The 26,817-nt window shown below is 38.1% G+C and overlaps 2 protein-coding genes across 4 annotated transcripts in view; one reads left to right on the top strand and one right to left on the bottom strand.

The window, feature by feature from the left end:
* The window catches only part of etnk1 (ethanolamine kinase 1), a 17,619-nt gene extending 8,052 nt beyond the window's left edge, over positions 1–9,567 (bottom strand). The window contains exons 1-5 of one of the 2 annotated variants that reach the window (XR_013816603.1): positions 9,307–9,567; positions 5,579–5,838; positions 4,286–4,426; positions 2,744–2,886; positions 1,047–1,141 (exon numbers count right to left, since the gene is read on the bottom strand). Coding sequence is in view for 1 of the 2 variants with exons in the window: in XM_079818218.1 (XP_079674344.1) it covers positions 2,744–2,886; positions 4,286–4,426; positions 5,579–5,838; positions 9,307–9,453 (691 nt within the window). In the remaining variant the exon portion in view is untranslated. The remainder of the gene's footprint in view (positions 1–1,046; positions 1,142–2,743; positions 2,887–4,285; positions 4,427–5,578; positions 5,839–9,306) is intronic. The other variant, XM_079818218.1, reaches the window with a different exon arrangement.
* On the top strand, positions 6,364–26,817 carry strap (serine/threonine kinase receptor associated protein). 2 transcript variants are annotated; one of them, XM_079818219.1, is made up of 10 exons: positions 6,364–6,490; positions 11,980–12,104; positions 12,237–12,372; positions 12,467–12,548; positions 13,834–13,906; positions 14,024–14,123; positions 15,382–15,519; positions 15,648–15,784; positions 15,928–16,077; positions 26,145–26,817. In XM_079818219.1, the coding sequence occupies exons 1-10, from the start codon at positions 6,450–6,452 to the stop codon at positions 26,204–26,206; spliced, it is 1,044 nt and encodes a 347-aa protein (XP_079674345.1). In that variant the 5' UTR covers positions 6,364–6,449; the 3' UTR covers positions 26,207–26,817. The 2 variants fall into 2 exon arrangements, with proteins under 2 accessions (XP_079674345.1, XP_079674346.1); XM_079818220.1 differs by lacking the exon at positions 6,364–6,490 and adding an exon at positions 11,624–11,830.

Below are 26,817 nucleotides of genomic sequence, written 5' to 3'. Positions count from 1 at the left end.
CAATGTTCAGTATACCAATATAAACCATGCTACCCTGTCACGTCTCATTTCCATCATAACCATTTATAAACTTTATAAATTATTTAGGAAAACGTACACATAAATAAAATTTCCCTGATTTTACCACCTTTTATTAATTTATTATGGGGTGAAATTAAAAGGTTTAGGTGTAGGGGGAATTGCAAAATTGACAATACAACTTGTAAAGCTTTTATAATAATAATATAACAGCATATGACTTATGTTATTAATTAAAAAAAAAAAAGTGTATCTAATTGATGAATCACCCATTTACATGAGTCTGCTAAAAGGAAAAGTGAAAAACTTGCAATCAGTTTTCTTTTGTTTTCTTTTCAAAGGAAAATGTGTATTATCATAATTATTATTATTAATTTTAGGGTATTTTCAAATGAAAACAAACACAATTTCTAATCCCTACTCGATTACAAATTAGTAAGCAAGTGGGCAAAGTCATTGCAAGTTTTTGACCTTTTCCAGGAAATCTTGTGGCTGGTGAAAGAAAGAGCGCATTGCGCAAACACTCTTCTGCTCTAGACCGTAAAACAGTGAAAGTAAAAAGAATGAAATAAATGAAGAAAAGCAATAAATGGATAAACCATTCAGGTTAAAAGAAAGGTTTACAGCTTTAAAAATAAAAAAATAAAAACGGGAGACGGCTGTACTGTAAGACCAGGGCTGGAAGGACAGAGGAGGTAAAGGAGAGAAAATGGGCAACGTCGCCATCTAGTGGCACATAGTCTGTATAGCAGTGGTCTAGCAAGCAATGACTTGATTGGTCAGGTGATGTGAGTGAACAGTGTTGACTTCAGAATACAAAGCCTTACTCCTCTCAGTCTAGATATGTGTAATGTATTATCCGTTAAATCACTGCCTGGTCTGTTACATGTAACATTAGTGCACCTAATGTGTGTTTGACTTAATGGCCTTGCATTCCCAGTGCTCTAGAGCTTATGGTGTGTAGAAAAAGTTTGATTGACATTGGACAGAAGTGTTGGTCTACAGAAAGAGACACGTGAGGTGGTTACCGGACCCGGTGGCGTCCTAGCGGGACACACTGAACACCTCCAGTCAGTGGCTATAGCCCTGTGCAGCAGATGAAGAGATTTGGGCAAACTCACATCTGTCACAGAACACACACAGCTTCACTGCAGAGAGGCCATTGGGCACCTCCCCCTTTAAGAACAAACACGGCTCATCTCATAAACGCACACCCCCACCACACAGCATCCCCATTGGTCGATTAACCATCCAATGAGGCCCCAAGTTACTAGCTCTATGCAAATGCCACGATGGCTTCCTGTGCAGGTCGAACCTGTGGGACGCTCAAACTTATTTGACTCCCTGAGAATCAACGAAAAACAAAAACAAGCGGGGTTATTGCGTAACACTCCCGCTCTTGCTTTCTAGGTCTCGGCGGGGAGGGGAGGGGGCTGAGTGTGCAGGGTTGTCAAAAAGTTAAACATTTTACTGTGAAAACTTCCTCCCACCCCTCGTTCTGTTAAAAGCGAGTTGGAGGAAGTGGCTTGGCTTTTTTTCTGAAAACAGAGCCTCCTTCCTCCCTCAAAATTCAAATACAAACAAGCGCCCGAGGTCGTAGCTGCCTCCAAACCCTGTTCTTGCAGCAGATTTACGTGAACGAATCTCTAATCGCTTGTTGTTTATTATTTACTGCTCCAAGAACAGTTTTTAGGGGCAACTGATACCTTGAAGGCAACTGATACATGCTAGTGGTAATCAGTTTGACAGCCTCAAAAAAAAAAAAAAAAAAAAAAAAAAAAAAAAAAAAAGGTGAGAGACAGGAACTATACGTTCTCACACTACTACTGTGGCAGAGCAGCCATTTTCTCATGCTCATATTCTTCCATGTGGGTCATTCCTGTTATGCTGATGATTTTATTCCCCCCATAATATTTGTCCTCAAATATTGGATAAAATATAAAGGCCACTTTATGGACAACCGGTATTCAGTTACATTAATAATGTAATAAGTTAAATTATTTTCAATTTTTTTTTATGTATATAATAATTAAATACATTTTATTATTTACAGTTAAATATAATGTATTATATATATTCTTTTAGTTTTAACACCTAAGCGCTTGACAAAAAAATTCAACATCTACTCAAACCAAATAAAAATAACGAGAAATATATATGAATAAAATTGTTAATAATAACAATTTACATGTTTCAAATAAACATGGTTTTACAAAAAATGTATAAACATAGTTAGAAGCTTATTTTGGCTTTTATTTTCCTTCCTGTTTTTTTCTTGTGCTATAATAGAAGTCGGGTATTATAGAAATACTTCTTTATTTCATAAGTATATTCACAGAAATGAAAGGACTGAAAACGTTCTGCATAACAGGAATGACCGGAGTCACACTCTCACTCTCCATCCTGTGGCTCAGGTAGCGCAGACAGTCGCCAGTCTCTACATCATGAAGATAGGAAACAGCGTCACAGCAACATTCCCCAGAGCAAACAAAAACACACTTTTGCTTTTGATTTTCAAAAACAGAAAACATATTTTACGGAAACCAGTGGATTCTCCTGACCCTTGATGAAAATGGATGAGAATGTAATTTTACCATCCTTTAGGAAAGGTCATCCATGCTATATTTCAGAGGTGAAAACACTAAATTTAAGCCTACCTTAGGCAGGGGGGTTGGGGAAACAAACGCTGTGGCTGAAGGAAGCTGTTGGGGTTTGTAGGACTCACCTTCCTTTTGGTTGTAGATGATGTTCTTACAGAGCAGATCGTTGTGACAAAGAACGACTGGGGAACCCAGTTTAGAGAGGTTTTGCTGAAGCCAGATCATTTCGTCTCTAAGACACGCGGAGCTGGGCACCTCACTGTTCAGCCTGGGAACAAATGACACATACATGCATTCAGAAAACACAAACCAGCTTTTGTGTTCCAGCGTGATTCAATTAAGGCACATTGTACCCGTACCTGCCTCACTTAGTCAGGAAAAGATAAAAAAAAAAACCTTCATTTCCGGGACTTACGCAAGACTACTTCAAAATATGATTGTCTATAAATAGTAAAGTAACCGCAGAGACACTGTATGGGCATGTAATCTGTTGTCACAGGTTGTTGCACAATAACGGATGGCGCCTCTAAGGCATAAAAATAATCAATTTTTAATCCAAAACAAAAGTCAAGCCTACCTGAACTATTACTTTTGCTCAAACTTAACTTGGACAAAAACTCTAGCAACCTGCTTAGCAATGTGGTAAAACACACACAATCCCTGTCCCAGTTTTGCAAGTACAAGCACCACTCACATTTCCTTCAGACAATTTAGTTGCGTCTGCAAAAATGTATCAATAGACATTTTACTGACATTAAAGTGGAAGTGACTAAGTATATTTAAATCTAATTTAGAACAGCCTACTTGACTTTCCAATTTCTCTTTTTTGATAAGCATGTTTATATTGTAGTGCAGCCAAACGATTAATCGCGATTAATCGCATCCAAAATAAAAGTTTGTGTTTACATAATATATGTGTGTGTATGTACTGTGTATAACAATTATGTATATTTGAATACACACACATGCATTTAGATATTCAGTGGGGAAATATTTATATTTATAAATTAATAATTATATATATAGTATAAATATATATATATATATATACACAGTATATTCATGCAAATATTTCTTAAATATATACATGTATGTGTGTGTATTCAAATATACATAATTTTACTATATATACACAAACATATATTATGTAAACACAAACTTTTATTTTGGATGCGATTAATCGTGAGACGGCCCTATTATATTGTTTTATAATTGATAATTTTTTCTTTCATTATTTTTATTTCTTGCTTTGTCTTTTTGTCGCTATATGTAAAGCACCTTCAGAAGCTATCTTTAAAAGAGGTTATATTTAAAAATGGACAATCTTTTTTTAATGTGTGCTTTTCTGAATTTGCACCTGTACAAACACATGTATCTGCGCCTGGATGAGTCATGTAATGTAGAATTGGGAGGATTTCCAAACCACAGTTTAAACAAAGGATATTTAAAATTGGAAAAAAAAAATCTAAATCTGTCATTCAGAACCTGAGGTATTTTCTTTACGTCATAGCAAGTGAAGCTCCTTGTATTAACAGCTTCAATATCGGCAAGACTTTACACCTAAGGGTGTTATTCTACATGTTCTGCTTTGCTGAAAAAACATCAACGCATAATTATACCATATACGGCTTTAAAAACACAGTGCACTTCTTAAATTTAAAGCTCACCTCTGGTCCATCTCAGGGTCCTCAAAGTGTGTAGGAACAAGAGAAAAGTACTTGCTCATTCTCAGCCAGAGGTCTGACTGGGGCACCCAGCCGTTGTGGGCATGTATGGCATGATATTTTGCCATCTGCCTTGCAATGTTCCTGTAGACAAATAAAATCAGCTTATTTTCAGGTTTAGATTACATTTTGAACCCAACAGTATGTAATATAATTACGAACCAATCAAAAGTTTGGGGTCGGTGCAATCTTTTTAAAAACCTTTGAAAGAAGTCTCTTATACTCACCAGCCAAGGCTGCATTTATTAGATTTTTTAATGCAATTTTAAAATGCAATTTACTATGGCAAAGCTTAATTCTCTCTTTTAAAACACACTCCAGTCTTCAATTTCACATGATCCTTCAGAAATCATTCTAATATGCCGATTAGGTGCTTAAGAAGCATTTCTGATTATTATCAATGTTGAAAACAGTTGTGCTGCTTAACAGAAAGTTCAAAAGAACATTTATTTGAAATATAAATAGTTTGTAACATTATAAATATCGCTTTTGATCAATTTAATGCATCCTAGTTGAATAAAAGCATTCTTTTGTGTACTAACCCCAAACTTTTGCAGGGCACATATAGTGCATTTAAAGGGATAGTTCACCCAAAAATGTTGTCATTACTTACTCGCCCTCAAGTTGTTCCAAACCTGTATGAGTTTCTTTCTTCTGTTGAACACAAAATAAGATATTTTAAAGAACGTTGGTAAACACACAGTTGACGGCACACATTGACTTATATGCTAATTGAAATACTATGGAAGTCAATGAGTGCCATCAACTGTCTGTTTATCAACATTCTTAAAAATATCTCCTTTTGTGTTCAACAGAAGAAAGAAACTCATACAGGTTTGGAACAACTTGAGGGTGAGTAAATGATGACAGAATTTTCCTTTTTGGCTGAACTATCCCTTTAAAATAGTTTAACCGCCAACATTTTATCATGTCATCACCCTGCTAACACAGTAGCCTTGTTCTCTCACAGCTGTCTGAGACCCGACACGTATTGGCAGGAGGCCTGGGTCAGTTTGCGAGAGAGAGAGAGAGAGAGAGAGAGAGAGAGAGAGAGAGAGAGAGTGCAGTGCGTCATTGATGTCTTAAAGGATTACTGGGTAAGGTTTGGGGTAATGAGACAAGTGTCTGTCTAGTTGGAGGTCAACGACGGTATCTCCATCTCCGTCACGCCGTCCTGAATCAATTAGCTCAGTATTATGAAGGATGATCGGCCCCCTTGAACATACTGTTTCTAACCTGAAGACGGTGGAGCTGCGGATGTGCTCGGGCTCCAGGGCCACACCCTCCAGAAACTCATAGCACAGGCCATTGTTGAAGGTGCAGTAGAGACGTGGAGCGCACCGGTGTGCCTGCAGGACACGGAAGCTCTTCACTTCGTTTTCACGGTCCACAAACAGTTCCGTCTTGTTCCCGTAGACCCGTACCAGGACCACTTCTTGCATGGACCCGCCGACGTAGCAGCCAATCAGCTTGTTTGTGATGCCGTCGGTGAAAAACTGCAGAAAGAGGAAGAAAGAAGTAAAGAGGTCATCGTTTTCAGATTGAGGTTAACCTTTAGTTATGCTGGCTGTTCATTAAAAGACTCTTTGTTGGCATCACATGCCTCGAGTTCCTTTTCGGTTTTTCGCCACTTGATCAGCTGAAGAGAAACCATACAATTCCATGAATACAAAATAATATGATTCACCAAACTCAACGCAACCAAAACAACAACTTTTTGTTTATTTAGGATCATAATCAGCACAAAAGCAGGTGCATTCAGTGTAACAGAGCCGAACAAATTTACATTGTCTACTAATGGAGCGTGTTTGGGACGCCGAGCATTCTAGGCCACAATCATCTGTACTCTCTGGGATTGACTGACAGTGGGCGGAACGTCAGGAATTTGATTTCTGCCAGGGCCAGAGCCTGGCATGTGCTGAGCACTCAATTTTGTTTCAAAGTTGATGAAAACAACCCAATACATATCTAGTTTCCCTCCCACATGCGAGCGACATGACACACCCCTACCAACTTTGTTTATACAAGGAAACACTATTCCGCACCTCAGGCTAAACAGTGTTCAGTTTACAAGAATATTAATACAGACTGCTGACTTTTCATCCGGATGGAGGCTTTGGACATGCGGGTTAACACTATAATGGGGAAGTGAGTTAATTTGTGGCTTAATTGTAACTTAAAAGGACAGATCACTTCAAAAAGAAAATTAGTCGCTCAAAAAACGGTATTATATTTAGAAGAATATCTTGGGGTTTTTTGTATACAGTGAAGATCAATGGGGTCCAATGTTGTTTGGATGCTCTTCAAAATCCCTTGAGCGGTGATAACTGAAGAATTACTGTGGCAAAATCACTGTATGACCAATAAAGCACCAATTACATCATGGAAATTTCCACTATCTCAATCCGAAATGCAGAGGACGTTCGACCCAATGCCATCACCAGTCACTTGAAAAACTTGATTCAAGGCGTCACCCCTGGCGCATAACTAAAGAAAAGATTCCTATCCCAGTACTCAACAAAACCAAGGTGACGGAAACCTGAACCGTCACATTAAACATTGTTAGTGCTGTGGTCAATAGTCAATACAGGTTCTGTAATTAGTGGAACTGACTTGCTAAGCTTCCAAGAAACTCCTTGAGATGCTGCTTTTCTGGAAAGTCCGAAAACTTCTAGGAAAATATGAAAATGTACTTGTTCTTGGAAAACTCCTCCACTGTATTCTAGATTCCACCCATCTCAGGTTAATCAATCAATGTATGAATGCGGAGCACTCAGGGCTGTACAGAGCAGTGTAATGTCACCGTCACAGCCGTCTTTCTGTGTCAGCTGTAAGCACACACATAATAGTGGTACAGTAACTTTAGTGGATAGCAAACAAATGCCTTTACTTTGACTACATAAATATTGACTTCGACCCATTTTAGAAAGGAGGAATGCCATCAACCATAATGCACTCCTGCAGGAAGAAAATTTCGAAAATATTTTTCCTCATACTTCATACATCTGTCATGTCCAACTGTCAGAACAACAGTGTGTCATAAAACAGGAGGTTTCAAAACCCAGGGACCGCACATTAAACAAATATCACTTTATAATAACGTTCATTAAAAACACTACCATGGATTACTACATTTTATCGTTTTCAACAAATCATAAATAAATGGTCATTAAAAAAAAAAAATTCTATTTAAAAAATGTCGGTAACACTTTATTTTACAGTGTCCTTGTTAAATATGCTAAATAGCTACTATAGTACTTACTATAAATTGTGCATATTTACACGTAACTAACCCTAAACAATACCCTAATCCTAAGCCGATATGTAGTTAATATTACTGTTTCTATCTTTTCCAGCAAAGCTGGAATAGACACTAGTAGCTACTGGGATAGAATTAAGTACCTACACCTAATGAATAGTTCGTAAAGTTAAAATAGGTATAACAGCAACTATTGTAATACACTATAAAAAATGTAAAATTATATTATAAAAAATATACTGTTTTATTACCTCGTAATCAACCTTAATAAATATTTTTTTAATTAATTAAATCAAGTCGAAATGCCTCTTACAACTTCAGGTTACCACTTTTTACAGTGAAATTTTCACTTTGTTGAAATTGCTAAAAAAAAAGTAATTGTGACTTTTAATCTCAAACTTTTGAAATTTGACTTTTTTTGCGTTTATATCCCACAATTCAGACTTTTTTGTGTGGGACATAAACGTGCAAAGTCCAAATACATGAACTCACAATTCTGAGATATCCCTGAATTGCGAGACATAAATAATTATATGAATAAACTCGCAATTCAGACTTTTTTAGCATTTGCGAGTTCATATCTCACAATTCTGACTTTTTTTTCTTGCAATTGCGAGTTAATATCCCGCAATTGTGTCTTTTTTCGCATTTGTTAGTTTATATCCTGCAATTTTGACTTTTTTTCTTGCAATTGCAAGTTAATATCTCACAGTTATGACTTTTTTTCTTGCAGTTGCAAGTTAATATCTCACAATTATGACTTTTTTCTTGCAATTGCAAGTTAATATCCTGCAATTATGACTTTTTTCTGTGAGATATAAATTCGCAATTGCGAGTTATGAAGTCATAATTGCAAGAATAATGTCAGAATTGTGAGTTTAAATCTCACAATTCCGAGAAAAGTCAACTAGTCAGAAATGTTGCATTTTTACCGAAATTGCGAGAGAGAAAGTCAGAATTGCAAATTGATCTCGTAATTCTGACTTTTTTCTTGCAATTGCGAGTTTATATCCCACGATTCTGACTTTATTTCTCATAATTGCGAGTTTATATCTCTCAGTTCCGACTTTATAACTCGCAACTGCGTTTTTATATCTTGCAATTCTGAGGATTTTTTATTATTATTATTATTCTGAGGCGGAAACAAGCTTCCATAGTAATCAGTATATTATCTAATGTACAAGTAGCTAATTAAAAATATACTTACCACTATAGGAATACTTAATACAGAAATGTATTAAGAAATAACAACATAAAAATAGATACTAAGTAGGCCTAAGTAATAAGTTAAAAGTAATAACAAAACAATACAATGCACAAATTCCAAGGGATTCCACCACCCACCTTTTTCCCTTTGCAATTTTGCTTTATATTTATTACCGTTGCTGTAATTGCAGTTGTGCAATATATACTTTGCAGCGTGCAAGAGCTATATAGATTAATGAATGAGAGTGATCCAACATAAGCGCTTTGACAGCTCGCAGTGGCTGCTGCTGCTGTGTCTCTCTGCCTAGCGCCATGGTGCCGACGGGGTCTATCTAGTGACGCAGCTCAGGATTTGAAGGCGCAGCACGCTTAACTTCGCTTTTTGCATTATATAAGACGTTAAACGATCTGCTGTCAGCACATGCCGACTTTCTGCTTCAGTTAGGGTCGGCGTGCGACCACCCGAATTGTAGGCGACGAGAAAAGACGTGAGAATTACCTTCATTTTGACCTCAGAAGGTTTCCAGTGGGGTCTGAGCGTCTTGATGAGTTTCAGCGCTCCGGCTCTGAAATCGTTCTCATCTACCGTCACGTCTAATTTAGGAACCCCTGGCGCGCATTCTGGAACATGGATGTACTTGGCCATTGCTGTAAATGCTCGCTGTTGCTGCTCTGAGACGGGGAAGATTCAATGAATGCGGTAATGTAAAGCAGGGTGCGGATTTAAGCTCAGGTTCTGCACGGTTACGCCTCCAGTTGTGCTGTTCGATTCGCGAATCAATCGCTCGTCTCGGTCGGTTCCTTCACGATTCAACTGAGCCGAATCGAAAAAGTGAAAATTCGGTCATTTGCTTGATGTCTAGGCCTAAACCTGTTTTGTATGGAACACGGAAGGAAATGTTCTCAAAAAAGATCAAGTGAATTAATTAAAGGTGATTCTCTTATCCCAATAATTATGTTAACAGATATAAAAAATATTATATAGCCTATATTTCATAATGATCAGTGATGTAGGCCTATATAGTGTTTTTGAATCAAATATTAGTTTATTTGGTCACACCTTACATTAGGGTCCAATTCTCACTATATTAACTACTATTAACTATGACCTTTTCCTCAATAAACTCCTTATTACTGCTTTGTAATAGTTAGTAATGTAGTAGTTAGGTTTAAGTAAGGGATGTAGAATATGGTCGTGCAATAAGGCATTAATATGTGCTTTATAAGTACTAATAAACAGCCAATATCCTAGTCATATGCATGCTAATAAGCAACTAGTTAATAGTGAGAATTGGACCCTAAACTAAAGTGTTACCGTTCAATTGTATACAGTGTTGCTTAAAAAAAATCTTGTGTTATAGGCTATTATGATGTTGCGATACATTTGGTGTAATTTTGCCTCACAACTTGTCCCTTTAAAACATGAATGTGTGTTCAACAGAAGAAACAATACAGGTTTGAAACAACACGGGTGTGTAAATGATGGAATTTTCATTGCTGGGTTTACATCCTTTCAATCACTAAATATGTGACGTGAAATCATAAACTACACACCGGAAATATAAACACGAAACATGCGATGATTGAAACAAATAAGTGAATCAGCTTTTTGAACCGGTTCACTGAAGTGAACGAACCGATTCGCTAAAATGATTCGGACTTCTCAGAAATATCTGATGATCTCCCACCACCCCTGTGTGTTAGGAGACCGTCGCGGTGCATGCTGGTACAATATGACTCACACTGCTTTGCATCTGAAGCTTTCAGCATTACTGTGTCACTAAGCTAATGCTCAGGTAGAGAGGCGTCCGTGTTTGCTTTTCTGTTTTTGAGGTCATGAAAATGTGTGCTTACTGTAGGTGTTCGTCTTAAATGGCCTTTAGCAAGATTTATAGAGAGATAAAGTTGTGTGTAAGATCTGTAGCAACCTGTGATTAATGGCAAGCACAAGCATTACAGTGATTTTTAATATTTCAGATTGATGAAACTTAAAGTAAATTAAATAAATATGTGTTTCATTTATTTTTCTATGTATTATAGTTAAACAATAAATAAATAAATATATCCATTCTTCTAGCATATCTTTCTAGAAATTTCTCCCCGGGCTTTAAAACAGGTAGGCCTACCTACGTATCCCATGACAATGATTATTATGACATCAAAACACATACCTTTGTTACCACTGGAGGCTTTCTAAATCAGGGAGGTTCGGACGCATTGTTTCCATTTGGATGTCTATGTAAAGTATTTCTTGCCACAACCTAGCCAGGTGTAAGATGTCGTGACTCGTGACCACTGTATTAAAAAAACAAACAAAAAACAGTAGCGCAGTTTTAATTTGAACCTGTGTGGACGTAACGTTAGGCCTACGTACCTACAGGAGGCGCTCCGTGGCTCAAACAGATTACTTTATAGATTGATTTTAGCCACATGTGGTTCAAATGTGATTCACAATAGTAATAATTATATAAAAATTAAATAATATTGGTCAACTTTATAAATAATTCCGATCTCATAATGACAACTTTCTCGTTATTTGGAGTTCGTATCATAATACTGAAAAATATCCGTTAACGGTTATAGCCTTTCCTAACACAAAATATGTTATATTAGACCATAAACTTAAAATATATATTACTTTAAGTGTTAACAAAGACTTTATATGTTATAAGCGTTCTTCGGTGGGAAAAATGTGCTGTCTGTAATAGACTAGCTTCCATTACTTTGTAATGTACAAGAGCTTCTCGAACTGACGCTACAGCGCGTCACGTGACACGATTCTGACCAATGCTGTGGCGACGCGGGCCGGAAGTGGTGTCCTGTTTTCACACTAGTACTTCCATTATGTTCCTGTAAGTGTTAGCGAGGGCTCGAGTTTAGCTTTTACACACTCACACACACCTCGTGTAGCTGGTGGCACAGCACTGTAGCTGGGAGTGCAGCTCTGAGCTCCACAATCCTCCCCGACGCGTAATCTGGCCACAAAGTACTGTAGTGTGTCGTTGTTTTGTTGTCTTTGCAAGGTAATGATTGATTTCCTGGCTAGCCAAGCCTGAGTTAGCCAGCACATCTGCTCTGTTCACAACGTTGTGTTTAGGTGTTTTCTTGATTTTTAATAAATATGTGGCTGTGTTTTGAGTAAAACTGCACATGTGTCTTGTCATCTTTTTAGGTTACCAGTAAGTATGGCTATGAGACAGACTCCTCTCACCTGCTCTGGTCATACCAGACCTGTTGTGGATCTGGCGTTCAGTGGAATAACTCCTTATGGATATTTCCTTATTAGTGCTTGTAAAGGTAGGTGTATTCTTAAATTATAATATCAACCCTTGAGAGCAATCCTGGGCAGTGAGCATAAAGACTAACCATTGAGGTTAAATGTCTGTCAGATAGGTCTGAAAGTTTGTTTCTGTCATTTAAAAATTCCAGATGGCAAACCTATGTTGCGCCAGGGAGACACAGGGGACTGGATTGGGACGTTCTTGGGTCACAAAGGTGCTGTCTGGGGTGCCACCTTAAATAAAGAAGCTACAAAAGCAGCTACGGCCGCCGCAGATTTTACAGCGTAAGTACAAACAGTAACAAAACATGATATGGGTGAAATAGTATTGGGGAAATATTAATTTACCTTATTGTATTTATTTATTTGAATCTGACAGAAAGGTATGGGATGCTGTCACTGGAGATGACATCCTCACCCTGGCGCACAAGCACATTGTGAAATCTGTGAACTTCACACAGGTAAGGCTTATGATGTTCAGAGCCAGCCAGATGTTCATTTCTGAAGGATAATGTAACTCTGAAGACTGGAGTAATAATGCAAAAAATTCATCTTTACCATCACAGGGATAATATATTACATTTTAAAGTATATTAAAATAGTACATTTATTTTAAATTGTAATAATATATTAAAATAGAAAACCATTATTTGACAACATTAGACATTTTGATAAATAACTACTGACCCAAACTTTTGAACAGTAGTGTATGTAAATTATAATATATATATATATATATGTATATATAATACATGCATACATACATGCATACATGCATACATACATACATACATACATACATTTACTTTAAAGGGTTAGTTCACCCAAAAATGAAAATTCTGTCATTAATTACTTACCCTCATGTCGTTCGACACCCATAAGTACTTTGTTCATCTTCGGAACACAAATTAAGATATTTTTGTTGAAATCCGGTGGCCGAAGCACCACGACGCATGTGCGAGAATATGACGTAGATCCGGCGTTCTAACACATGACCCGGAAGCGGGGAGCTTTGTTTACAAGCAGAGGAAGATGCGCCATATCTAAGCTGTTGAATTCTACATTGATTGTGCTATAGGTCTTGGCGTAGTGGTCAAAATGGGGTTAAAGTGTGCATTTCCTGGATCCCCGAACCGTGAGAAACGAACAAGTGCACGTAAAAGTGCCTTATCAAAGCCACAAAATGAAAGTCATATTCTCACGCATGTGTTGTGGTGCTTCGTGAGTTCACGTCAAAGGCCCAGACGGAAGACAAGCACTTGTTGAATAAAGTCATTATTTAGATTTTTTTTTTCGCACAAAAACTATTCTCGTCGCTTCATAAAATTATTGTAGAACCACTGTACTGAGATGGACTTTGTAACGACATCTTTAGTACCTTTTATGGGTCTTGAGAGTGCAAAATTCGTTGCTGCCAATGGAGGCCTTTCTGAGCCATCGGATTTCAACAAAAATATCTTAATTTGTGTTCCGAAGATGAACAAAGGGCTTACGGGTGTCGAATGACATGAGGGTAAGTAGTTAATGACAGAGTTTTAATATTTGGGTGAACTTAACCCTTTAATCAAATAAAAAATATATCGATTTTTTTTTATTTTTTTTTAGTTAAATACCTTATTGTTAACTATTTTACTATATTTTGTTATCTCAGTGAGGTCACTTAATTTCATTTCTCCAAACCCTCTGGGTTAATTGTGCTCATTTAGCTAAATGAAGAGTTTTTACCAGCATATGTTGAATCAACAGGACAGTACCTGTCTCCTGACTGGAGGGAATGATAAAGTACTGCGCATCTATGATCTCGGTAAACCTGAAGCAGGTATGGAGTGTGAATTTTTTTTATTATATATATAAAATCAATTTCCAAAACCCAATTCTGGTCATAAATTCTACTAGATGAAATAGCACATAAGGCTATATGGCATTTGTAATGCAGATCCCCTGGAGATTGCAGGCCACACCTCTGCCATAAAGAAAGCTCTGTGGTGTAACAATGACCAACAGATTCTCTCGGCTGCTGATGACAAAACTATCAGGTAAGTGTCCATAATGGTAGGGGAAAGCAATACCTACCTACCTACCTGCCTATCTATCTATTAGGGATGCAACAATACAGTTAGTCCACGGTTCAATACTTACCTCTGTTTTTGGTTCGGTTCTGATGGCTTGTCACAAGTGTTTTTTGTTATTCTATTCTTAGGCGACAGGAACAGCAAGAGGTTAAGGAGAAAAAATACTATTTTTTTTATTGCAATACTCTTTCTTTATTTTACTTAAAAGACTTGGAAAAACCTTACTTAAACTTAAAACTTTACTTAAAAAAACCCTTGTACACATTCCTAGTGTATAGTATAGTATAATATAAAATAAATATGATAAATAAAGCTGTACAGCAGCATTTAAGTATGAATGTGAATGAACAAATGTTAAAATAAAACACTACATAGACTTCACTATAAAATATACATTGATTCTTATTAAAGCTACTGTATTAAAGTTTTTCAGTCAAGAGCAGCGATTGATTTTCTGTCTGTAATCAGAAATGAATACAGGTTAAGAACAACATTAGAGTGAGTAAGTAATGACATCATTTTAGAGGCGAACTGTCCCTTTAAGGACAAGCTGCAGCGTGTTCACTAGGCTGCGCTGCTGAAAATGTAAGACCTGCCCGCATCTAATATACAGACACACGCCGATTTTACTTTCTCTTTAGACATAACCGACTGTGTTTATGTAAACCTTGTGTGTATTTGACAGTATTAGCGCAGTAAGACAACTTAGTCCAGTAATCACGTGTTTGACAGGCGTTTAGTGCGCGCGCTCGGAAAAGTGCATGTTAAAACCATGCATAAGCACGCGAGTGAAATGTTTAACCGGCAAGGCTTTAAAGCGCATGCAAATAATGAACTTTCATGATTGTGAATAACTATAGTGTTCCGTGAGTATAACTCTGCCACTTACATGTGATGTTAATGTATGTTGTGTTGTTCAGTATATTGGGATGGAGGCAAATGATAGAATGTGTAGAAAAATAATTATTTAAATGCAAAACCGAGAAAACCGCAATTCACAAGCGCGTATTGAACCGTGAATGCCGTACCGAACCATTCAATATTATATTGAGAATTGTGGCATCTATTTATCTATCTATCTATCTATCTATCTATCTATCTATCTATCTATCTATCTATCTATCTATCTATCTATCTATCTATCTATCTATCTATCTATCTATCTATCTATCTATCTATCTTTCTATCTATCTATCTAATCATGTATGTGTCTGATATGTAGACTTTGGGACAAGAACACAAAGGAGGTAGTGAATACTCTGTCATTTGAGACCTCGGTCAGCAGCATGGAGTACATTCCTGATGGGGAGATTCTCGTCATCACATATGGGAGAACCATCGCTTTCTACAATGCCCACAGGTAGGCGGCTACTATCGGTCCTATTATGCAAATATTGCCTTGAGGACTGTGTTGGACTAAAAAAAAACATGTCCTTAAAATGTATGGAGAAGTGATAATGTCAGTCTGCTGTTGTCGTTTACTTTCAGTTTGGATCTGATTAAGACTGTGGATGCCCCTGCTTCTATTCACTCTGCCTCACTGCATCCTGATAAAGACTTCTTTGTGGCTGGAGGAGATGACTTCAAGCTTTATAAATATGACTACACCACCAAAGAGGAAATGGGTAGGAATGTTGGCGATAATTAAAGTAATGTAACTAACTGCAGTATGAAAAAAACATAAAGCTTATTATTGATTGGCTCATGAATATATACTATATGTATGTATGTATCGTGTTTGACAATAAAATGTATTTGTCTCTTTTAGAGTCATATAAGGGTCACTTCGGGCCCATACACTGTGTGCGTTTTAGCCCTGATGGAGAGCTGTATGCCAGTGGCTCAGAGGACGGCACTCTGCGTCTGTGGCAGACGGCTGTAGGGAAAACATACGGCCTGTGGAAATGTGTCCTGCCTGGTGAGAATATCACATAGTTATTTACTAGGTTTATATAAATGTTTCAATACACAGGCAAGAAAGTTAGCATATAAGGCTGTACAACAGGGGCCATTCTAGGATTTTCATTTTAGGGGGGCTAAGCCCCCAGTGAGGGTATGAAAAAAAAATGGGAACACTTTAGTTTAGGGTCCAATTCTCACTATTAACTAGTAGCTTATTGGTATGCATATTAGGATATTGGCTGTTTATTATTATTTATAAAGCAAATATGAATGTCTTATTATGCATTACCATATTGTACATCCCTTAATCATACAATGTAGGCAGGTTTATAATCACTGAGATCCCAAATGTGAGGTTAGGGGGGTTCGGGGGCACGCTCCCCAGAGAAAATGTTGATTTCCATTATCTACATATGTGCATTTTTAGATGTTCTGAACGCCAAAAAATTAAAAAACAATAGCTTGAAAACCATATCAGTGGGCAAATATGACTGATAAAGTTTTTCCATTTTCTTCAGTGAAGACAGTAAACATATGTTTAAATGATATTTATGTTTTATGAATAATTTTCGTATGTTAATTTACTGATGGCTACCAGGAAAGCTAGGTAACTAAATGTATTAAATTAATTCACAATATGCACACATTCATTACTAATCTTATGCCCAATACAGGCTGAGCTTTTTATTTACTGAAGGCTACAAATGGAATTATTAATTTACAATATGCACACATTCATTACTATTAATAACGGCTTTGTTAATATTTCTTGTTTGTTAAATGACATAGGCCTATTTCAATTCAAAATGGCGAAATTAGACAAAAGTTTATTAATTTGCCTGAATATTTTTGTAATTTGTTTAACATTTCTGACTTAAAGAAGCAGCTGTCAAGTATGAAATGTTTAGTTTAGCTACTTGCATATCTCGCACTTGGCGTCGAGTCGCGCTGCTAAAATTCGCGCTCAGCCTCAGCAGATTCTGTGCGTACATAAAGCCTGCCTAACGCTACTCTGAATTAATTTGTTTTCTCAAATATTTTGACATTGACGAGCGATGACAGACCAATGAGGCTCAGATCAACGCACACACCTCTGCTTCCGACGTGCGCTCTATTCGCCGCCACAGCGGATTAGAGAACACGCTGATTATAAGACGGGATGAAGTTTCATGTTATAAAGGTTAATCACACATTTTTTTTTAGGGGGGCTGGGCAGAAGTTTAGGGGGGGCTGAAACCCCCCAAGGGCCTAGTGACGGCCATGCTATACAATCTATCGAAATTAAACCAAAAATGCTACTATGAAATTGCAACGGCTGCGATTTTAATTAAATATATGTGCTGCATGTTTCAGAGTGAAGCACACCACTGTGTTGTTTTACATGCGAGCAGTACATGATCCAATGTCTCCGAGCAGCTCTGTTGAGAACGTTTTAGGCAGTGGTGCAAATCTGTTCCTGGAGGGCCACAGCCCTGCAGAGTTTAGCTTAATACACCTGATCCAGCTAATCAAGTCCTTCAGGCTTATTTTTATTTATTTTTTTAACTACAGGTATGTGAGTTGGAGGGAACTTAATATTACATTCCTGTTTTAAGTGCACTTAAAGGTATAGTTCACCCAAAAATGAAAATTAGCCCATGATTTACTCACCCTCAAGTCATCCTAGGTGGATATGACATTCTTCTTTCAGACGAATAAAAGAGTTATATTAAAAAAGCCCAGGCTAATCCAAGCATTTGTAAGGACGCTGAAATCGCTCCAAGGATCGGTAGCGATAGCGACTCGAAGGCCGTTTGCGCGTTCGTGTTTCAGCTGGGCAAAATGGATTTAATTATAATATTCTCTATCTGACTCCATTTATCATATTGCTGAATTTAGGATAGAATGCCAATGGTTTGTTTGGTCATTTATATCTAATAGTTAATCATACATTTAATCATTCCGTTTTAACCTTTTGTTGCAGCTCCGTTCTGGAGATAGTTAATAATTACAGAGTAATTTAGAAAGGATCAAAATGTAACAATTTTATTAACAGTCAGATAAATGTATAATGCCAATTACATAATCAATTCAAAGATAATTCGTACATAACATCAAATACTCTGTAGTAAAGAATAAGATATCGATACCTGACTTCTGAATATTACGCAGAGACACTGCGGTGCGGGCCAACTCTATTACAGTATGGGCCCCGAACTCATTGCTGCATCGCTTTAAATAACTCAGACCAGACCAAAAACTGTTTCAAATGGAAATACATGAAAACAAAGGGAATTTAAATTGAGTCGAAATTCCCATTTGGCTTGACTGAAAGGAAACCAAATGGCTCCAACAGCCACACCCACCATCATAAGTAAAATACCTATAAAGCTCTAAAAACTCTTATTAACTTCTTGTATATTTCTGTGCTCATGAGATTTTTGTACCATTCGCACTGAGACATTTCAAACGATACCAAACACATAATATTGTATAGTGAGAATTGACATTGAAATATACCCAAAATCTATTGAATTTAGTGATCTCTCAGAAGAGGGGATCAGGAGTTTGAGGGAAGTTTGGGACAAGGTAAATACATGCAAATGAAGCCATTCTCAGTTGATTCACTTAGTGGGACGTTGTCTCGGATGAGAGTGATGATTGTATGAGTGGATTCAGAGGTTAATCTCTTTCATTTCTTTTCAGACAGTCTTTATGAAAAGTCCTCATCCAGACAATTTGGCCTGGTTCTTTACATTCTTACAGTATAACAGCAGTAATAGCTCTGTTTTTGAAGTCCATAAAAAATGCATCTGTCCGTCGAATAACGTGCTTCACGCGGCTCCGGGGTGTTAATAAAGGCCTTCTGAAGCGAACCAATGCGTTTGTGTAAGAAAACTCTCCATGTTTAAAACTTTATAAAGTAAAGTTTCGGCCGACCGCCTTCCGTGTTCAATTTATGGAAAAAGTGTTGAAAGTGCCTCTGCCGATCGAAAGACAAACGCGACCAGGTACGCTCGTCATGACGTCACGTATGCATCTTGAATTGCGAGATGCCATTTACAACACCTTTCCACGGAAGGCGGTCGGCCGAAACTTTACTTGATAAAGTTTTAAATATGGATATTTTTCTTACACAAACGCACCGATTCACTTCAGAAGGCCTTTATTAACACCCCAGAGCCGCGTGGAGCATGTTATTCAACGGACAGATGCATTTTTTTATGGACTTCAAAAACAGAGCAAGTATTACTGCTATTATAATGCTTGGATAAGCCTAGACTTTTTAAATATTACTCAGATTGTATTCGTCTGAAAGAAGAATGTCATATAGGCTACACCTCGGATGACTTGAGGGGGAGTAAATCATGGGCTAATTTTCATTTTTGGGTGAACTATCCCTTTAAAGCTTGATGCTTTAACATTGAATTGGGACAGACTTAAAGGTGGGGTAGGTATGAATGATCTAAAACACTTTTGTCCAAATTTGTTTAAACTTTCTTTATATGTCAATACATAATTAAAATGTAAGTACTCTGAAAAAGAGAGTATAAAAATCGAGTGACTCTAGACTTTTTAATCTGCAATAAACACCGCTCATTATTTTCGTTCGGGCCGAATCAAGTGATTGGCTGGGGCGACTGTCACTCTCTCTCGCTACCATGGCTACCACCTCTTTTGCTCCAGGATCTGCCCACATGCGCGCACCCCAGTGTTGCCAAGTCGGGCTACTTCAAACACTGTTGCCGCGGGCTGTTTTTCATGTCCGCGGGTTGAAGCGACCCCAATTATGTGATATTTTGCCCCGGGATTTGCGAATTTTAGCAGGCAGCCCTACCAAAAAGACACATATTTTACCCCCCAAATGCGATTTTTACAAAACACGATTGGGCTTGTTTTGAGTAGCAATTGGGCGGATTTTGTTGTGAAAACCTGGCAACCCTGGCGCACCCGTTTGATTTGAGTTCAAGAGGCTATATTTCTGCTGGACAGGTAATCTTTCATTTTGATTATACATTTTTTTGGTTTATGTTTTCATGAAGCATGTCTCACTAGCACACATAGCTGCCTAATATAGCTAACATAACATTACTTAGCATAAAGTTACAATGTTATACACTTAGCGAACCATTAGTAGAGATGATAAATACTCAATATGCCTAGCTCAAGTTGATCGCTGTCGTGTTGAATTTCGCAAAATGTAACTTTAGATAACAAAATGCATGTGTAAAAGCTGGTACACCGCATCCAGGAACTTTTTTTAGAACTAAGTTAGCTTTAGCTACTACCCTCTGTCTAAACTCTTTTACCATGTTCACCGGGAACTTTACCTGCACGTTTATTTCAGCCTTGGTTTGTTTTTATAAACCAACGTTTACTGATGTTTTTATCTTTTATCTGTGTGTGTCGTAGACACTGTTGTGTGTGTATTTTAAACTTTACCAGTATCATTATTCTAGCTTGATAGTGAGTACTAAAAGACATCTTATTTGTTTATATTCATAATGATAAAGTTAGATTTTTTATTACATGTGATTCTGACATGATGTCACTACATGCACTTCTTCTCCGCTCGCCTCAGGTTAATAATGCGTCTGTCAGCTGAGCTGATCGCGGACGGCGTAGCGCGTTCATGTGTTTTGGGGGCGTGGCTTTGGAAAGAGCCCAGAAGGGAGAAGGTGGAGTGAATGGAAATAATGAGCTGTCTTTAAAACAGTCGTGAGAGGTCTACAGACACTCAATTTTTATACTTTCTTTTTCAGAGTACTTACATTTTAATTATGTATTGATATATAAAGAAAGTTTAAACAAATTTGGAAAAAAAGTTTTTTAACCAAATCCTACCTACCCTACCTTTAAGGCACAATATTTAGGGCCCAAGCCCAAAGGGCGCAGAGCCCTATTGTTCTTCCTCAGATTATTCTTTGTTTTTTTTTTTTTTTTTTTTTTTTTTCGACTTCTCGGGTACTTTTGGGGCACTTAACATGCTCGAAAACTCTTGAAACTTCGCACGGGCGTCGGAATGCGCGGCCATCAGAGCCGGGCTGAAGCTGGTACCCGGGCGTGGCAGGGGGGCTCGACAGCGCCCCCTAAAGTGGGGTCTGAAAACTTGGTCCATATATCAAACACACTTGCACGTACATGTATGAAACTCGGTACACATATAGATCTCATCGGGCCGAACAACTTTCGTGCTCTAAGTTATGCGTCAGCCCTACAGGAAGTGAGCTATTATGGGTTGTTCGGAAAACGCATGCTCTGGAATTTAATATACTCCTCCGAGGCCATTGTTTCGATCATTGCCAAACTCGGTCAGCATTAAGTGAACATATTCAGGATGCTAAATTGCGAGCGGATTTTTGATATCTCGAAAAGTCTGGCCGTGGCGATGCAACGAATTTATGGCGAGAAAAGGGAAACAGGAAGTGTGTTTTAACTTGTGCAAACATTGACTGGTTTGGATGAAACTTCAGCTGTGTGTTCGTTGTAAGAGGCCGATCACATGGATATGACTTTTGTGAGTCAAAGTTATAGCGCCACCAACTGGCAGCAGGAAGTGTGTCACTTTCAAAAATGCTTTGAATCACCATCTTATTTTCACCAGATTTATTTCAAACTTCATCAGTATAATGTGAAAACATGACAGATAGAGACGTATGAAATGGATTCCTGAAATTTCAAATACTGTTGCCATGGCAACGTGTCAAAGTTTAATAATCTTTTGGCTGTTCTGAGGCTCTTAGCATGCTTGAAATTGCTTGAAACTGCTTGAAACTCAACACACACATCAGAGATGTTAGTCAGTACACATGGGCAAAGCCTCAGAAACGGGCGGGGATGAGGGGCTCTCTAGCGCCACCTTTTGACAAAAGTGAAGGGCTTCGTTTCATCTACAATCACCAAATTCAGTATATATATTGACCTCATCGAGCCGGACAACTTTCTAATTTACAGTCATTAGCTCCGACCAACAGGAAGTCAGATATTTTGGTTTGAAGGTGAATTTTTGGTTAAATCGGGGTCTGAGTTTTTACGTTCTCCTCGTAGGCGATTTATTCAATCTCCACCAAACTCGGTCAACATGAAACAAAGATACTGAAGATGCTAAAATGTGAACGGATATTGGATATCTCAAACGGTGTTTCCATGGCAAGGAATTAAATAAGGACAAAAAAGGGGAACAGAAATTCTCTGTGTCTGCTGCTCTCCCCTCAATGAACACAAGATGGCAGCATTGTATTAGTTTTGAAGCAGGATAAAAAAAAACTTGTTTCTCTCTCTCTCTCTCTCTCTCTCTCTCTCTCTCTTGTTTGTGATTTATGAGGACACAAATTTGTATAATGACATGGGTATTACACTGGTATTACAACGTGTATGTGTGTGTGTTTAAAAACATACTAAAACAATGTTTTATTAAAATGTAACCAAATAGCTTTAAAATAATCATACTATTTTTCAGATCAATATATTTATTTTATTTAATATATTTCTTCTGAATATTTATTCTCTGTCTGCCCTCCCCTCACTAAAAGGTAGCAGTGTTGTTATTTTTGAAACTCTCTCTCTCCGTGTGTGTGTGTGTGTATGTGTGTGTGTGTGTGTGTGTGTGTGTGTGTGTGTGTGTGTGTGTGTGTGTGTGTGTGTGTGTGTGTGTGTGTGTGTGTGTGTGTGGGGGCATGTTTTTGTGAAATATCAGGACACAAATGTGTATAATGACATGGGTATGACATAGGTATTACAAAAAGAGGGTGAAATATGAGGACGTTCCCCATGTCCTCACTTTTCAAAATGCTTATAAATCACACAGAACAAGGTTTTTTTCACAGAAAGTGAACTGCACAGTCTCCTGTGATGGGTAGGTTTAGGGGCAGTGTAAGGGGATAGAAAATACGGTTTGTACGGTATAAAAACCATTACGCCTATGGAATGTCCTCACATTTCACAAAAACAAACGTGTGTGTGTGTGTGTGTGTGTGTGTGTGTGTGTGTGTGTGTGTGTGTGTGTGTGTGTGTGTGTGTGTGTGTGTGTGTGTGTGTGTGTGTGTCCACCAACTGGCAGCAGGAAGTGTGTCACTTTCAAAAATGCTAAATCACTGTCTTGTTTTCACCCGATTTACTTCAAACTTCATCAGTATAATGACAAAACATGGCAGATGTAGACATACGAATGGATTCCTGATATTTTACATACTGTTGCCATGGCAGTGTGTCAAAGTTTAATCATCTTTTGGCTGTTTTTGAGGCTCTTAGCATGCTTGAAATTGCTTGAAACTCAACACACACATCAGAGATGTCAGTCAGTGGAAATGGGCAAAGCCTCAGAAATGGGTGTGTTGGAGGGGTGTTTATTACAACATAATCATGGTTTATGAAGACATTTCATGTGTCCCCGTAAATCAAAATAGCTTTAAAAGCATACTAAACAATGTTTTAATAAAAATGTAAAAATGCAGAATGTTTTCTGTGATGGTAGGTTTAGGGGTAGTGTGTGTGTGTGTGTGTGTGTGTGTGCGATATGTAGGCTTAGGGGTAGTGTAGGGGGATAGAATTTACAGTTTGTACAGTATAAAAACCATTAAGTCTATGGAATGCCCTCCGCCTGTCTTTCCCCTTCCCCCTCTCTATCACTCTCTCTGTGTGTGTGTGTGTGTGTGTGTGTGTGTGGAGGGGGGGGGGGGGGGCTCTCTCTCTCACCCTGTGAGTATGTGTGTGTGCCTTTCTCTCAGTCCTTCCCCTCCCCCTCACTCTCCCTCTATCATTGTGTGTGTGTGTGTGTGTGTGTGTGTGTGTGTGTGTGTGTGTGTGTGTGTGTGTGTGTGTGTGTGTGTGTGTGTGTGTGTGTGTGTGTGTGTGTGTGTGTGTGTGTGTGACTTTCTCTATTTATTTTTTATATTGGACCACACATATTGATTTCAAATATATTCAACATATTTTTTTCAGAGAGTGAAATAAAAAAAACTTTCTCCCACCATTTAGATTTTATTTCTTTTTGTTGTTAAAATCTTGTGAACCTTGTTCAATGTGCAGATTGCCTCTCTCTCAGTCCTTCCCCTCCCCCCTCACTCTCAGGCTCACCCTGGGTGTGTGTGTGTTTGATTGTGTGCGCGCACGTGTGTGTGTGTGTGTGTGTGTGTGGGGGGGGTGTCTCTCTCACCCTGTGAGTTTGTGTGTGTGCCTTTCTCTCTCGGAATGATAATTTACCCCTTTCGTATCATAGACTATCACAAAAAACTATCACTTTAGTGTGAATAAGTAAAAAAGAACTACAAACACCTTGAATTAAATACTGGCCTTCTGGACTTGCAAAATTTTGAGCAGGAAAATATAACTTTTATTTATTTTATCCTATGACATTAAAATTAATCTAGATTTAAATTACATCATGGGTGTGGCTTGTGGTGATAGTGGCACCAGTTGCTGCAGTAAATGTGGCATATTCGAGCGATTCTAAAATATTCTCCTGTTTAAATGCATATTGCCTGCCGTGCACAGTTAAGCTGATGCCACCGGCGTGGCGGTGCCACCGGCTTGGGCCCGTCATCGCTGCTCGCAGCTTTAATTAGATTTTTTTGTTTAAAATATCCAAAAACCATTAGAACAATGTTATATATTTTGTTGACTTGTGTACTTGCATTATCCCAAATGTTTCCAAGAACGTTTAAATCTAGAGAAATAAGCAATTTCAACACGTGTCCGTGTGTCGCCTATCAATGACATCATACCCGCGTTACCGGTTTTATTTTTTTCATGGAAACATGGAAACCATGGAAAGATGCTTTAATATATTATGTTTTATTAGACAAGGGAACAACTGTTTGGCATTTATAGACTGAAAACAAATTATTGTACAATAATACAGCATTTTCTCTGTCATACAATATGTTTTAAAATTAATTGCATGCCATTTAGCAACACAAGCCATCCAGCGTTCATTAATATGATATTCTAATATCGATCTAGCTCACTGCAGTGTGCAACAAGTGCCTCATAGCAGCTGCCGAGCGAACGCACAGAGTAACGTTATAACATCATTTTCAACACATTTAAATGTATCTAATATGATCAACAGTCCTGTATTACCCCACATACGCTTGACCGGAAGAAGCGGAAGCATAATAAGTTCCGCTGCTGTCGAAGCCGTGCGCCACGCTCGTCTCTCATTAGCAATCGCTTCAGGGACCTCGTTCATCTCCCACAGCACTCGGCCCTGCTCTGCTTCATACTACAGTAACGTTAATAATCTCATCCATGAACATGATTTCTGCCCGAGTTCCATCCTGACTCTTTTACACCAGCTGTAGAGGTGAAGATGGCAATCTCGGCGGCTACGCATTTGTTTTGAATAGGTGACCTCTAGCGGCGAGAAACTACATAGTGTGCCTTTAAATATTAGTATTGCAATTTGACAGTTGTTCTAGGCCAAATTGTGCAGACCTACTACCAAGCAGAGCAAACTTTTTTTTTTTATTGCATTTATCCAAAATATTGCAATTATATTTCCACCAAAATGTGCTGCCCTATTAGCATGTATATATGCATGATTCAAAAAGGTTCTAAAATCTTACAAGTACAAACATTGTCAGTTTAATACACTTCCATTAATATCCTAAAGCTTGCAATATAGGAAAATGTAGCAATGCGATATAACTATGGGTAGATTTTGAAACGCTTATGACAGATGTCACTGACCTCACCTCGGCGATCACTTCTCATTTGCATGAATATATGCTCTCTCAGCTCCACAGTACCACTTGAATGAGAATGAATCAAAAATGCCTCATGCTCATCACGGCTCGAGTGTCATTTGAAAACCAATTCCATACCAAAGTATTTGGTTATCAGGGATTTTTCTATTTGAAATTTAGGAATATTTGGGAGCTTGTTTCCGACATGGAATAAAAAACTAAAAGTTAATCGCAACTTCTCACAATTGTGAGATGACCGTCAAAGTGACTGCAATTCACAATTGCAAGGGGAAAGTCAGAATTGTGAGATGAAAAATTGTGAGATTTGATTTAGTAGTATCCATAGGACTAGACTTCATTTTGTGGCCTTGAGTATCAGATTCTGTATCCTACACTAAAACCTGTCTGTCCCTTTCAGAGGAGTTGTCGTCAGAGAACTCGGAAGCGCTTTACTGCCCTCCAGCAGAGATCAAGGCCTGAGTTGGGAGAGAGGGAGACAACAAAGCAAAGGAGGAGAGGTCTGGGGATGGGATGGGTCAAGGAAACCACACCCCAGCAGAGTGCTGTGCCACCACCCTTCTTCACTTGAGACGGACCGCACTGCCGAGCTTGACTTGAGCGTGGAGATGAAACAACACATTCACATTGTGGAAATGAGCATCAGGAGACGGCGGTAGAGCTGAGAGCGCTAGTGCAAATGCTAACCCTCCAGCTGCCTGCTCTTTCTTTGATACCCATGATACACCAGTCGGCTCCTTCATACGTGGTCGGTTTCTGCAGCACTGTGATCACTTTGGTTAAGATTTTGTTTTTTTGTTTTGGTGTTACAACAGTGTGCTTTCAATACATTTTGTTTGTTATTGCAAGAGCTCAATGTTCAGTTCGATGACATCTCAGCGGAAGTGCTCCTGAGGAACGTGTTATTCAAATGTTTATCAATAGTAGTGTGAACTTGTAACTGTTTTCCATGAGAGCCTGGAAAATATGTAAACATGTAAAGCTTAAAAGTGACTTAAGTTCTTTAATAAAAAAATGTCTTTGGTTGCAACATAAGTTGCATCATTTGGCCAATAAAATGTGGACATACCTTA

The sequence above is a fragment of the Gobio gobio genome (genome assembly GCF_949357685.1).
Source record: "Gobio gobio genome assembly, chromosome: 5".
Classification (NCBI taxonomy): Eukaryota; Metazoa; Chordata; class Actinopteri; order Cypriniformes; family Gobionidae; genus Gobio; species Gobio gobio.
The sequence above is the reverse complement of the archived record's forward strand: the minus strand, read 5'-3'. Positions and strand labels throughout refer to the sequence as shown.

Coding starts and splice junctions, on each gene's coding strand:
- strap (XM_079818219.1), top strand. CDS start 6,450: ATGGAGGCTTTGGACATGCGGGTTAACACTATAATGGGGAA. Junction 6,491..11,979: donor GTTAACACTATAATGGGGAA/GTGAGTTAATTT, acceptor TCATCTTTTTAG/GTTACCAGTAAGTATGGCTA. Junction 13,907..14,023: donor TCTCGGTAAACCTGAAGCAG/GTATGGAGTGTG, acceptor TTTGTAATGCAG/ATCCCCTGGAGATTGCAGGC.